At 37.8% G+C, this 14,922-nt stretch overlaps 1 protein-coding gene across 2 annotated transcripts in view; it reads left to right on the top strand.

Moving 5' to 3' along the window:
• The window catches only part of LOC123307665, a 48,950-nt gene that overhangs the window by 17,468 nt on the left and 16,560 nt on the right, over positions 1-14,922 (top strand). The window contains exon 3 of one of the 2 annotated variants that reach the window (XM_044890062.1): positions 14,716-14,916. The exons of the other annotated variant lie outside the window; for it this stretch is intronic. Within the exon in view, the coding sequence (XP_044745997.1) occupies positions 14,716-14,916 (201 nt within the window). The remainder of the gene's footprint in view (positions 1-14,715; positions 14,917-14,922) is intronic. 2 annotated transcript variants of the gene reach the window in all.

Below are 14,922 nucleotides of genomic sequence, written 5' to 3'. Positions count from 1 at the left end.
TGATTCTTAGATCGTATCACTATAATATTCACAAATGTGAAATATATGGTCTCATCAATGGCATCAAGAGGAAAATGCGAAAGCACCTTATGCGATTTAATGCCGAAAAGCCTCAGAATTATAAGGTCGTGGGGCTAAACACTAACCCAGCAATCTACAATGACATAAACTTTCCATATAAATGATTCGCCAGCCTGTATAGCGTTGCTCTAGTTCTTTTCAATCTGCATTAATAAGCTTTCTAACATTCCGCTGTTCGTACCTACCGAGAGAGGCCAATTTTCGTTTTTCAGGACGAATTAACTCCTCTCCCTATTCATTCATTAAGATTCGCTCCATAAATCTACAGTTCGAGGCGTTCCAATTTCCCAATTTCAACATTTTCTTTGTTCGAACGCCGGTCAGGCTTCCGTTCATTGTAACAGGGGTTAAGGTTATAAAACTTCCTTTGTCTCTTCCGTTCCGACGTCTATTTACAGTTTTGTTTTGTGTCAATAGTTCAATTGGGCCGAACGTAAAGGAGGTGCAAAAAAATTTGTGATGATGTAGGTAGACTATGGAAATTTCAAGTAAAATACGGGGATGTATTGATATCTAGTTAGCCTAGACCAGTTCCATGCATAAAAAAAATATTGCGTTGCCATAGCAACGAACAATAACTCATTAGAAGTGTCAGTGTGAAGTTTGAGGTCAAAAAAGTAAACCAGAGTTACGAAATAAATTCAAACAAAGAAGATGTCCAGCGAAATTGTGAAAATTGGAGTATCGAGCAATCATCAAGTAACTGTATTTAAAAGGGTTAAGAGGTAAGCAGATTTACGAAGATATGCTTAATATCCTTGGTGATCAGTGTCCTTCGTAAGCGACTGTGCAAAATTGGACTGCAAGCTTCAAAAGAGGTAAACTGAAGATGATGACCGATCGGGAAGGCCAGTTTCTGTATCAGTCCCCGAAAACTATCGATACAGTTCATGACACGATTTTATCAGACCGTCGAATTGGGCTGAAACGGATATCTGAAGCACTGAATATTTCATACGAACGCGTTCATCATATAGTTCACGTCAATTTGTACCTGAGAAAAATTGCTGCAAAATAGATCCCCAAATGTGTGAATGTTGACCAAAAGCGATGCTTCTTGAACCGAATTGTTACCATGGATGAGACTTGGGTACATTTCTACGATCCAGAAATAAAGCAGCAATCTATTGAATGGCGACACTCTGGTTCTCCAAGAACTAAGAGGTTTTGTGTCCAAAAAACTGCTGGAGTAGTTCTTGCTTCAGTTTTTTTGAGATTGCCATGGAGTAATCATGATTGATTATTTGGATAAGGATAGAACAATAACCTGAGATTACCATTTGACATTAGGTAGGTACTGACCACACTATGGAAAAAAATTCAAGAGAAAAGACGCGGAAAGCTATCCTAAGGTGTTTCGTTCTTGTAGGACGACGCCCCTGCACACAAATCTCATGTTGCCATGCAAAAAATTCGTGATTTAGGCTTCGAATTACTAGAACACCCCCCTTATTCACCATATTTGGCTCCATCCGACTATCATCTCTTTCCTCAACTGAAAAAAAGTTTAAAAGGTGGTAAGTTCTCTTCTAACGAGGAGGTAATAAAAGCTGTGGAGGTTTTATAGGTTTTATATTATATTATTTTATACTAGGCTAAGAATTTTACAATATATCCTCGTATGTGCAACTGCAAGTGTAAAAACATCAATCTGAAGAGTTCTTAAAAAATAAATCACATTGTGTACAATTTATATTCCTTCCGCGATTCCTCCTTAACGTTGTCTTGCAATCTGAGTCCCGTCATCCGGACTCGAAAAGAGAACTAAGCGCATCAATCGAAATCCATTCGATTCAGCAATCTTTCGAATATAACATCTTCCAGGAGCAGATCCATTTCCTCCTGTCGTATTCAAATATTGCTTCGTTGGTTCCTTTCTCCGCGCCCTGTTCTGGACAGGGGAGAAATAAAAATAAAGGCGACCGGTGTACCGTCAAGGGAGGGACCTTCCGGACCCCTGGACTAATTGGATCAATTACCAGGAATGTGATCTCGTCGAAAATCTCATTTTTCCTAAGGCAGTCGGGCATTTTTCCCCTTCATGGGGTGGGAATTGGGAGCGGTGGAAATGTTCCTTCTTATAGCGCCGCCTATTTTGAATCTGGATGTGTGTTACTTGAAGTGGATAATGAGAAACGACAAAGCAGGATGTCTTACATGAGCTTAGACTTCCTTACCATGTGACTCTTCGTAATATCTTCCTTAAAAGGATTTCGAAATACGTATTGGTGTGCTAAGTGTACACAGGAGGATATATTAAAAAGTTCCTAGCCTACTATTGAACCAAACAAAATTTCAATGTCAAAATATTTTATTACTCAACATATTCTCCTCTTAATTGGATACATTTATTACAGCGAACCTGGGGCGTTGTCCTGCAAAAACAAAACATCTTTGGATAGCTTTTCGAGTCTTTTCTCTTTAATTTTGTCCCGTAGAGTGGTCAGTAGTGTCGAATAGTAATCTCCGGTTATTGTTCTACCCTTATCCAAAAAAATCAATCATGATTACTCCAAGGCAATCCCAAAAAACTGAAGCAAGAACTTTTCCAGCAGATTTTTGGACACGAAACTTCTTAGGTCTTGGAGAACCAGAGTGTCGCCATTCCATCGATTGTTGCTTTGTTTCTGGATCGTAGAAATGTACCCAAGTCTCATCCATAGTAACAATTCGGTTTAAGAAGTCTACATCGTTTTCAAATCGAGCACAGATCGAACCCGATGCTTCCCTTGCACGTTTTTGGTCAACCCTCAAACATTTGGGGATCCATTTTGCAGCAATTTTTCCAAATTGACGTTAACTATATGATGAACGCGTTCGTATGAAATATTCAGTGCTTCAGATATCCGTTTTAGCCCAATTCGACGTTCTGATAATATCATGTCATGTACTGCATCGATATTTTCGGGGACTGACACAGAAACTGGCCTTCCCGATCGGTCATCATTTTCAATGGAAAATTCACCTCTTTTGGAGCTTGCAGTCCAATTTTTCACGGTCGCATACGAAGGACATTGATCACCACGGGTATTAAGCATATCTTCGTAAATAGACTAACCTCTTAACCCTCTTAAATACAGGTACTTGATGATCTTCTTTATTTTAATTTAACTTACCTCTTAACACTTTTAAATGCAGGTATGATGACACAATACTACAATTTTTCGATTTTCACAATTTCGGTGGACATCTTCTTTCTTTTAATTTATTGCGTAACTCTGGTTTACTTTCTTGACCTCAAACTGACACACTGACACTTCTAATGAGTTATTGTTGGTTGCAATATTCTTTTATGCATGGAACTGTTCTTGGCCAACTAGATATCAATATATCCTTGTACATACAACGTGAAGAAGAGTATTATTGCCTATTACACAAACACAAAATAAGATCCTCATGACTCAATGGATTAGGTAAAAAATTACAAAAACTCATTTCTCGAATTGTTATCCACTTTCGAGCGGTGTTTGCTCGCTTTCTCCCAAAAGGGGTCGAAGAATTTGTATCGGAAGGTTTCTTTTTCCGGTATTATGCAACCTGAACTCCTAAAACTCTGCGTGTTCACAGTTATTGAACGAAAGGCACCTATGTATTCAAATCACTCAAACCCCTGGCCATAATTCCTGTTATCGTGGGTGAACGCAGACATTCTATAAACTTGGAAATTGAAGTAATTTCTCGAACTCCAAGTTTAATGACCAGTGAAAAGATATAGAAGTACTTCGGTAGCTAAATTCTCAACGGGACAAAGTAGACCAATATGCATAAATTAAGTTTTGCGGAACTTTCCCGACGTTCCCATTCTGAGTCAATGAACTTCATAATGGAAAGAGGAATTGAATTAGAAAGAGGTCAGGGTGGTGAACGGAGTTTTCGTTATGAACGGGGACATTTTAAAGTTACTTGGATGAGTAGGAGTGCGGGAATGAAAAAAGTATTTCAGATATATTAATAAACAGGGTGTAAATGAAAAAGTATACGGAAAAATTCAAGGGTTGATTTTTGTCGCAAAATAGTGTCGGTGTTTCATATAATTTTTGGTGGTGTTTTTCAGGGTGAATATTTGACTCGTACAAATATTTTAACAGTAGATTCTTGAGGTCTTAAGAAACACTTTTTTCCTTTACCATTTTATCCGAATCGGCTCGGTTTGAAAGATACAGGCTGTTGAAAAACCATGAAAAAATGTTATTTTTAGTTTTATCTCACAAACGGTTTTATCGAATAAAATGAATTTCGGAATATAGTTTTTCAAGATATTACTCACGTCTTCCAGTTTTCTCATTATGACCATTACGTACCATAAAAATCCCAAAAATTCAATGAACCCAGCTCTTGAAACTGAGTTAGATGCTATCTAATGAATACTTGAACGTTTTGTGAAACAAAAGTATTCTTTATATTTTTTTGTACAATGCGCCGTTTTCGAGTTCAAAAATTCGGAAAAAATGCTATAGGAAAAAAGTGTTTCGTTTGACCTCAAGAATCTTCTGTTGACATATTTGTACTAGTCAAAGATTCACCTTGTAAGGTGGAAGGTTAAGGGAAGCCTGACACTTGCTAGTATTTTGCCAGATACTTCTTAAATCTCGAAGTGTTGAGCTTGTCATTCTTGATTATTCCTTTGTAGTCTATCGAGGATTCTTCTCGTACTATTTTGACTTGCCTTGGCTTGCAAGATCCCTATAAGTAATTAAATTGCCTTGCTAAGAGTAACCTCAATAAGCTTATTCCAGAGCACCTTGCTATCTAGGGTTATTCCCAGATATTTCACATCCATTCTACTCTATCATGTCATTATTCCTTTTCTGGGTAAATTCGGGATTGCTGTGGTCTTGGTTGGATTGATATTTGGCCCCAATGACCAATGACTCTCGAATTTCTCTCCAACCATTAATCATTATAATAAGTCTTATTGAAACCAAACTACGTCAAATCTTCACTGAACGCTAGTAGGTACTAGATTCCAGATATTAGCTCCACATTAATTGTGGATAGAGAACCATCATAGCTTGCGAATAAAGACAGGAAAAGCGGTAGAATATGTTTTGTCTGACGAAAAACAAAAATCCCCTAGAAGATTCCGTACAATGAAAATTCCCCATACATCAGACCTAACCCAACGAGATATTGTATGTCCCCAGAAGAAAAACGTAATTAGGCATGGAAAACCCGTCTCAGTTGGCGATGAGACCCTCGAAGATGAATTGGTGGACGTGTTTGCAGGGTACCGTAATTGAATAGAAGTTTATGAATACACATGACGTGCAAACCCTTCGAGAAAATTTGATTATACGTCGGCTAGTTTCGTACGAACACGTGGTAAGTTGCCCTGCAAATTGTGAAGGGAGAATTGAAACTTGAGACTGGGAAAATCGATAGCCACTTTTAGAATTCATGAATGCTAATGGCTAAGGTCACGAGTGGATTTACATGCCGAATGTTCCGCGGATTGCATATAATTTGGATAATTCGTTGGATGGTTATCGCTGTGGCATTTTGACCTTTCCAAAATTACCCGATCTGATGGGTTATCAGGGGAGTTTATTAATCAATTTCCTACACTCGGCTCTAACAATTTGTAAGGGCACTAATTCGAGCTATTTGTGAACTTCGTGCTTTCATGTTTTATTTTTTGTTTGCTGAATGATTTATGGGGTTAAGTTTTAATTCGACTTATAGACTTAGTTCTCATTCCTTCAGAGAGACCTAATGATCAAGGGTTCTTTCATTTTTCAGCATACGTCATGAAAACTTTTGTATAAAAGGTGAACTTACCTTTTATACAACCCCCCTGATTGTGCACCCACCTGATTGTGATATCGAAACTCGTGTCGTGGTTTAAAAACTCATTTTTGCGATAGTCATATAATCTGATGATTTTAGTTCCATTATAGATTTTCATCAAGTATCGGCCACATTAATTCAATATAATTTATTTTATTTTAGTAGGGTATTTTTCAAATAAAGCTTGATTTAAATGTTTTCTATTTCAATTTCTTTCATCCTTTTTTATCAAGACCACCTTATTGACAATGGGGAATTCTCCTCAATTTGAGTTATCACTGCATATGCAAGTTTAAACTGAATAAGTATGAGTTTCATTCATGATTTTTTAAAATTCACCGCGGAAACTATTCAAAATCATCCTTCAAATATGGGGTTTTAAAATTTAAATTGCTTTGTGCGGAGTTTAGGATTTGGCAACAGCGCATACAAGACAATGAAAAGAACAATGTCCGATCAGCTTGTTTATGAAATAACAGCTGTTGATCTACAGCGCGTACTTACTGGCGAGCTTCAACTGCAACCGGCCATAAAAATCCCATAAAATTTTACGACCTTCCTCGTTCGTCGCAGACTTCATAGACAGCCATCTTTGTCTATCTCATCAAGATAATGCATTTGTTGTCCTTTATTATCAAGGCATATTTCAGTCGATGTTGCCAGCTTGTACAATTCTCACAAAACGCTTTAAACTTTAAATACCCATTTTTATTTTTCATTTTTAAGTGCTTTAAATAATTTTTTTGGGAAACGGTTGCAATGGTTATTTCAAAATGTGACGTTTCAAAGATATTTCATGAAAAATACATCATTTTCGTCAGGAGGAGTATTCCCTATTGTACTGATGGTACTGATCAATATTTCACATTGGCCAAACTTCCAACAGTAAAGAATTTAGAAATCAGGAAAAACTCGGAAATGAACCTTATCGCATCGATAATTTCGGAAAAAACATCTGTCCGATAATGACTCCCGGCATTGGAGCTTCTGAAAAGTTCCCCAACTTAGGATGACAAAGTTTCCCAACGTAAGTAATTAAGTTTCCCGGAAAAGAATGCGAGTATTGGTGCGAGAAGAGTGGGAGAGCCGTCGTGAAAGGAGATCCCTTTATGATATAGCCGTATACAGAACAATCAAGCCTGGATAAAATGACGCCGGAAAAGTCTACAATGTTCTCGGCTTCGATTAGGGATCTATTAAAGCTTCAAAATTAGAAATCGGAAGGAAGGGGAGATGGAGAGCAGCTCGGAGTGGATAACCGAGCTTTTCGCGTTAAAAAACTCGAGGAGGAATGAGGATTATATCTTATTACCGTCGAAGGGTTTTTTGAGTGGGTCGGTGTTCTTGTCTGGGCCGACGCTTCATCGGGCTCAAAATTAAAAATTGAGCTGAATTGGTTCTGAGTACATGCTAAGAGATGGCATTCGAGGGGCTTTATAATATTTTCTATAGTGCGAAGATGAAATTTTAATTAGACGAAGTGAATTACAGATTGAGGCTTTATAAAAACCGTTAGATAAAATTAATATACATTAGGGGGAGTCCGGAAGGCTCAGGTAGGAGACTTGAACCACCTCAAATATTTGAATTGAATTTTCGGGCTACCGGTATCGTAAATAGCTTGCCACATACTCGTAACAAGGCACAACTAGTGGCGGCCACATTTTGGCCGCCATCAGAGCAGTTCTGGAGTGAGAAAGTTGAGCGTGATTTCGTTGAAAGTAAGAAATTGAATAATTTTTGTTTGTTACACTATCTGAAATGTTTAATATTGCGTGGTGTTATTTAGTTTTATTGCTTTCATTGATTGATGTTGTTTTAAAAACGATGAGCCCTTTTAATAATAGTTTCAAGAATACATCTGTTGAATAGACTAAAAGGCAGTGCGGGAAACTTGACCCATGCTATAGTTGGGGAGCCGTCGTGGAGACCTAGTGGATGTTGAAGATTAGATGGTAGAAAGAAAAAAAGGTTCTACGATGTATGCATTTTCAGCGGTGGGGAAAGCATCTGCAGAGTCTCGAAGATGTGAAAAAAAAATCGTCAGGTGTACTGCATATGCCCTACGTGTCTCTGATAATGAATTCATGCTTATCTGACAGTTAGCGCGGTGGGACCGTACGGAAGAGTTGAAAATGGTAAAAAAAAATTTCCAGCGTGTCAGATTTTTGGAGGACATGTTAATTAGACCCAAAGGAAGCTACTTTTCAAGATACTGACAATTTGGACGTGACACAAGGTCACAGCGGCCCTTTGAAAATAAAAAAAAAAAATCGTTACTTGTACATACTCGAGCGTGACAGATTTTCATACAGATGGTAAATCTCGGTGTTGTAAACGTGTTGACCCATTAATCTGATACTAATCAGGGGGGGGTTTTCTTAATCTGACACTTTGAAGATGATAAAAATTCTTTTTTTTTCGAATATTTTCCTGCCTGTACCTCTGATCCTTTTGTATTCATTATGAAAGTTGTAGATAATAAAATTCTACGCAACTTTTGTCTGTAACAATTTTACATACTCTTAAACGTTCTCGAGTTAGAGGGCGATAAGGGCGAGAACCTTAGCCACACATGCGAAAGGGCAAGGTCAATATAGAATCCCAGTCTAATCTACATTAATCCAATTGTCAAAATGACAAGGTATTTCTATGAAGACAATTTCGAAATTAGTCACTAAAATTTTGGTGTTGTCTGTGACCGAATCTTAGATTGTACTATTTTGCAACGAGTTAATTTTCGCTTCAGCATGTATCGCTAAACACCTCGCATTAATCGCCATATATCTCAAGAACGTTTGAACGTAGAAAAAATTGCTTGGGACAAAATTTGTAGATAATGTTATGCTTTACAACTTTCATAATGAATTCGAAAAAGATTTGAAGCCCAGGGAAGGAGATAATTCAAAAAAATTGATTTTTGTGACTTTAATGGCCAATTTTCATTGTTTCGGTTTGCTAAAACTGTCAGATTATATTTTTTCCGTTATTCTTGAATCATAAGCTTCAAAATAAGAAAAAACGCCACCGAGCTCGAGAATGTACACGTGACGTTTTTTTTTGCAACTTTGGCGCCCTACCACACATTTTCGACACGCTTAAAATGTCAGATTAAGAGAATATATACTTTTCAACATGTAATTAACCACATATATCTTAATCTGGCACGTTCGAGTATGTACAATGATCGTTTTTTTTTTACTATTCTGACAGGCTGTCCTAGACAATTCCCCCTATATATAGCTCTAATTTTTGGTAGAGATACTCTACAGGGTCCAAGCAAGGTATGTCCCTTTATATTAATCTGACACGCTCGAGTAAATCCCGAATTTCCCTCTTCGGCTCCCTAACTATATGGTCCAAGTGAGAGTGACTCTGAAATAAAAAATATGTATTCCATACGCTGATACATCTGATGATGAAAACCTTGACAAAGACAATCGTTAGTCATTAGAAATTGTTTTCTTTCAATGTTTTTCCTGATAAACAAACGTATGGTCAAGTCTCTCTCTCCCCCTGTTCAACTCTCCCATGGGTTTGGGAGATATGAGCCAATTTTCGGTTCCTACAAAAAATTGCTGTACTCAAAATGTTCATCTCACCATCTCTCTACTATTATCTATCGTTACCTACATATTTGGGCAGGATATCTTCACTCAAAAAAATGAGTTGCACCAATTACAGATACAACTCAAGTGGCTTCAGAGTGAAAAGGGGTTCAACTCTCCCGGACCCCCCATACATGTCCCAAAAAGAATTTCTGGGAGGTTATAATTTTCATTTTTCCTTCCATTCTACCAACTCCCACGATCCTTCCGCATGGCTGCACAGGAAACGGAAATCTCCCGAACGAAGGCTCCGATTCCGCACCCATCTATCTGTCAAAATCGTGAATTCATTTCTCGTTAATCTATCAGCAATAAAACACTCCCCGCTGATGAAAACGGGGGAGATGATTACCCTTCGATCGGTCGACCCCGTACGGTCGCAGGGCCGATGTCAGGTGAAACGCTACATTTGCCCTGCCGAAATTCACAGGTCATTGCTGTTTAGCAATTTCGAGTAATATAATAGGCCCAGAAACAGGCCACTTCCCGAATGGGGATATTAGTTTGGGTATGCGACTTCGAAGTTTGGTCAGCCGTGGAAGCCAGAGGATGTTCCCTCAGATTCTAGTTTCACAAGGAAACCGTGCTGGATGGGGTGGGAAAAGGATTGAACTTGGGGATTGTGAGAGGGAGGGATGTCCTCCAAGGGAAAACTGTATCTACTGGCGGTAGGGAAGGTTTGCTTTGTGGATAATAACTGAAATATATACTCCATTCACTTTTATTTTAGCAGTTGGTTGGCAATTTGACACATTTCACTCTGTATAGTACGAAAATGTGGGGTTATGACGCTTGTCAAAACATTTTTGGGTTTCAAATCAACGCCACGTTGCCCGTTCCACGTAAAAGTTTCTGTTATTACGTATTTTATCACAATGTCGAATCTCTTCGGAAAATATGTGACGAACCTAATTGAAGTTTATACAAACTGATTGAAGGCATACCAAATCCAGTTATTTGTATGGAAAATACAAGAGATCAGTATAATATCATAATATGCACTAGCTTGAGGAGAGTTAATGTTCGTTATCTTCTTTGGCTGATGTTTGAATACGTTACATAAGTTGTAGATTCCAAAAATATTAACCCGAAGATGAAATGCATATGTTGCGGTGGTTGGGAATGGGTATCTCCCGAAGGAATCAACAGATAATCACAAGAATGTTAAATTCTTCAACAAAAATCATCTTGCATCAATATAAGTAAAAGAAATTAAAGGAAGCTTCAATCAAGATGAACTTCACCTTTGAACAAAAATTTCACATGATTAAACAATTAGCTGGATAACTGGCGCGTATTTGTGGCTGTTCATCTTAATAAATTGATATAACAATGATAATTAGGTATTTATTGGTACCTTAAGACATTTACAATATACAGGACAAGTCAAATGAAAAATCAATTTTCGCCAACTTATTCTACGATGACATTCATCGAAAATCCTGTAGTAAACTTTTGGCATTAATTCACTCAAACATAAAATTCTCAAATGCCATCACTTTTTTGGGTCTCCCAATAGAAGGACATTCTTTATCATCCTCTTCATTCAAAATCTTTCTTACTGTGGAAATATTCAGCTAAAATATAAGTCTTTTACACTTACCCTGAATTGAAATTCCCGAAATATATTACATTTGGACATGCTTCCAGCACTACCAGATTTGTTAATCTTCAATTTCATATACCCCTCAAAATCGGGAAATCAAAGAATCTAATATTTAATGACTTCGACCTCTCAGCCCCCTCAGTTGGGGGAAAACGAACCTTTCTGCATCCCCACCTCGCTCTCATGCAAATAACCCCCAACAAGAAAATAAGGGTTATGAGTCCAGTAATTAACGCCGACCCCAAAATCCACATGCATCTGGAAGATTCACACACGTCAGGATCCCTCCGATAATAGAATTACACCTTGTTCATAGGGGGTACTCAGTCATTAGATCCTTTGTTTATAGTTGAAATTGAATGGTTTTGCCCGTAAAACGAACGGGGCACTCTAAGAAAACAGCTCATCGGTAAACAATATGGCCTCCGGAGGTAACTCGGTGTTTATTATCCATCGATTCCAGTGCAGTTTCGATTCTCTTCGAAAATTAGTAGGATTTAGACTACCACTCGCCATTATGGACCAATCACAATTGCATATTGTGGTTTAATCCATTTGCTGCCTGAATTCTAGGCGTACCTCTCAATATTTTAGGGGTTAATGGATAATAAAAGAAGCAAACAGTGAAATATGCATCTGTTGAATATTCAATATTAAGGTGTTTTTGATCCACCTCAAGTTAAATAATACCAACACCCATTTGTGGGAATTTTGCTCATACTGTAGCATATAACTAGAGTTGCTTGAATGAAATATCCCTGAATTGATTACAATAAAATAACTATACAAAAAAATTTGAGAAACTGACATGTCAACATGACAAATTTGAAGTATGGTGATCCATAAATGATTATAGGAATGATGTTGTAGACTTATTATTATATGAAGGAACTGATCCTTACTACCATCAATCTGTTCCAGATATTGATCAGATAAAAATCGTTTGAGACTATTGGGAGAAACCAATACCGTGAAATGGTGTCGAAATGAAATCTGCGAAAATAATATACATCTACTGCAGACAACCACCCAACAAAATCAACATAATTAAGTACTCCATAACTGAAGTTCAGGAACTAATCTTTCTTCGTATGTAATAACCCTGATGTAGGTGGTAGAAACTCCTCTACACCTACTACATAAAGAGCATTTGAGTTTCCGTAGAAATTTCATTAGACGTCTGCTCCCGATGAAAACCTCTCAAGAACAAATCTACTGATCATGAAGGCTCTTAGTGGATTTTGCTGGAGGTTATATTCCTTGAAGGGGTTATTAATCATCGGATAGAAAGCACTTTGAGTTCACTGCCCGCTAATTGATAATTTCCCCTTTATTTGACAAATATTCGCCGGTGAATGGACTAATGTTTCAAGTTTTTGTAGATTTTGTAATACATTCAATGTTTTGTGCGCCTATATCTGTTACAATCGCATTTTTATCATACCTCGGTTATTAATTATTCATCGTGCGAGAAAATGGCTAACAAACCCAGATGAAGTACTAGCATATTTTGGTGGCAACTTCCGATATTTCAATATTGCTATATGGGTTGCAAAATGGCGGAAGCGTCAGCAGGGTGGCTGTTTCGCTTGGCCAATGTCCAGAGGGTTCGATCAGAAAAATTCAGAGAATTCGTTTCATCTTAGAACCACCTTTACATTCTACAGTATTTTCGTTAGTGTATACAAGGATATATTGAAAAATTCTTAGCCTACTATAGAACCAAACAAAATTTCAATGCAAAATATTTTATTACTCAACATATTCTCCTCTTAATTCGCTACATTTATTACAACGATCCTGCAACGTCTTTAGACCTTTAAAAAACATGTTTCAACTTGCTCTGCAAACCAGACCTCCACAGCTTTTATTACCTTCTCGTTGGAAAAAATTTACGACCTTTTAAACTTTTTTTCAGTTGAGGAAACAGATGATAGTCGGATGGAGCCAAATCTGGTGAATAAGGAAGGTGTTCTAGTAATTCGAACCCTAAATCACGATTTTTTTGCATGGTAACATGAGATTCGTGTGCAGGGGCGTTGTCCTGCAAAAACAAAACACCTTCGGATAGCTTGCTGCGTATTTTCTCTTTAATTTCTTCCCGTAGAGTGATCAGTAATGTCGAATAGTAATCTCCGGTTATTCTTCTACCCTTATCCAAAAAATCAATCACGATTACTCCATAGCAATCCCAAAAAACGCCATTTCATCGATTGTTGCTTTGTTTCTGGATCGTAGAAAAGTACCCAAGTCTCATCCATAGTAACAATTCGGTTTAAGGAGTCTTAATCGTTTTCAAATCGAGCACAGATCGAACGCGATACTTCTACCCTTGCACGCTTTTGGTCAACATTAACATTTGGGGATCCATTTTGCAGCAATTTTTCTCATGTCCAAATTGACATGAACTATTATGATGAACGCGTTCGTATGAAATGTTCAGTGCTTCAGATATCCGATTCAGCCCAATTCGACGGTCTGATAAAATCATGTCATGAACTGCATCGATATTTTCGGGGACTGACACAGAAACTGGCCTTCTCGATGGGTCATAATCTTCAAAAAATTTACCTCTTTTGAAGCTTGCAGTCCAATTTTGCACAGTCGCATCCGAAGGACATTGATCACCAAAGGTATTAAGCATATCTTCGTAGATCTGCTTACTTCTTAACCCTTTTAAATACAGGTACTTGATGGCTCCATACTCCAATTTTTCGATTTTCCCAATTTCGGTGGACATCTTCTTTCTTTTAATTTATTGCGTAACTCTGGTTTACTATTTTGACCTCAAACTTCACACTGACACTTCTATTGAGTTATTGTTCGTTGCTCCGGTAACGCAATATTTTTTTATGCATGGAACTGATCTAGGCTAACTAGATATCAATACATCCTGGTATATCCTAAGTATCATAATACGACTCTCTCTCTCTCTCTCTCTCTCTCTCTCTCTCTATATCTCGATGCAAAATGGCGAATGCGTTTTGTAATAGCTCGTAAGCTCAGATAAGTTTCCGGGTACCTATAAATCGCATCTGAAAAGTTATACGTGTCGAATCGTCTGAACTTTATATCTTCAATATTTTACTGATTTTCACGAGGAAATCAGGCCACTTAATGGGGATGCACAAATATAATAAGCTTTCCAGTTCTATAAACTCTTCGAGTTTTCAGTCATCATCAAGTATTTTTAACTGTATAAAAAGAGTTACGTCTCACGTAAAGGGGGACAAGATTTTAATCATCAGGCACATTGATCAGTCTATTCAAAGGTCTGATTCTTGTTTCAGAATTGAAAAAAATGCTGCTCATATATTGTAGAAAAAAAGATAATTCAATGAATGAACTGTATCTGTTTCGTTTTTTGTCACTCCTTTATTGTCTAAAATATTCACGAGGCCACTGCTAGACTCTCGTGGGCATTACTACTCCGGTTTCCTTGAGCGAATGGATTGTCACGAAAAAACCTGTCCTAGCAGAAATCGCACCTGGCAAATTATGCCTACTAGTACGAGATACAACTTCTCCAGCGTCTCAGTTACGTACTAATCAATTCCCGCTATCAAATGTGAATCCAATAAACCGGTCAGACATCCCGATCAGCGATCTAATGAACCTCTTCCTGAATTTCAGACGGCCGACCATCAGGACAGCGTGGAAGTGGCAGAGGGACCGCCAGATTCTCACGAGGCGATGAACAACCGCGAGATCAATCCAATTACCAAGACGCGGCAGAAGCGAAGCTATGAATTCTTGATGGGCCTAATCAATAACAATTCCAGATACCAAGTGACCAGGGACGAGCCGGCAATAAATCTTTCGTCGAAACAAGCGGTAAGG

Source organism: Coccinella septempunctata, chromosome 2 (assembly GCF_907165205.1).
Source record: "Coccinella septempunctata chromosome 2, icCocSept1.1, whole genome shotgun sequence".
NCBI lineage: Eukaryota > Metazoa > Arthropoda > Insecta > Coleoptera > Coccinellidae > Coccinella > Coccinella septempunctata.
Note: the sequence above shows the minus strand (reverse complement) of the source record. Positions and strands in the feature narration are given on the sequence as shown.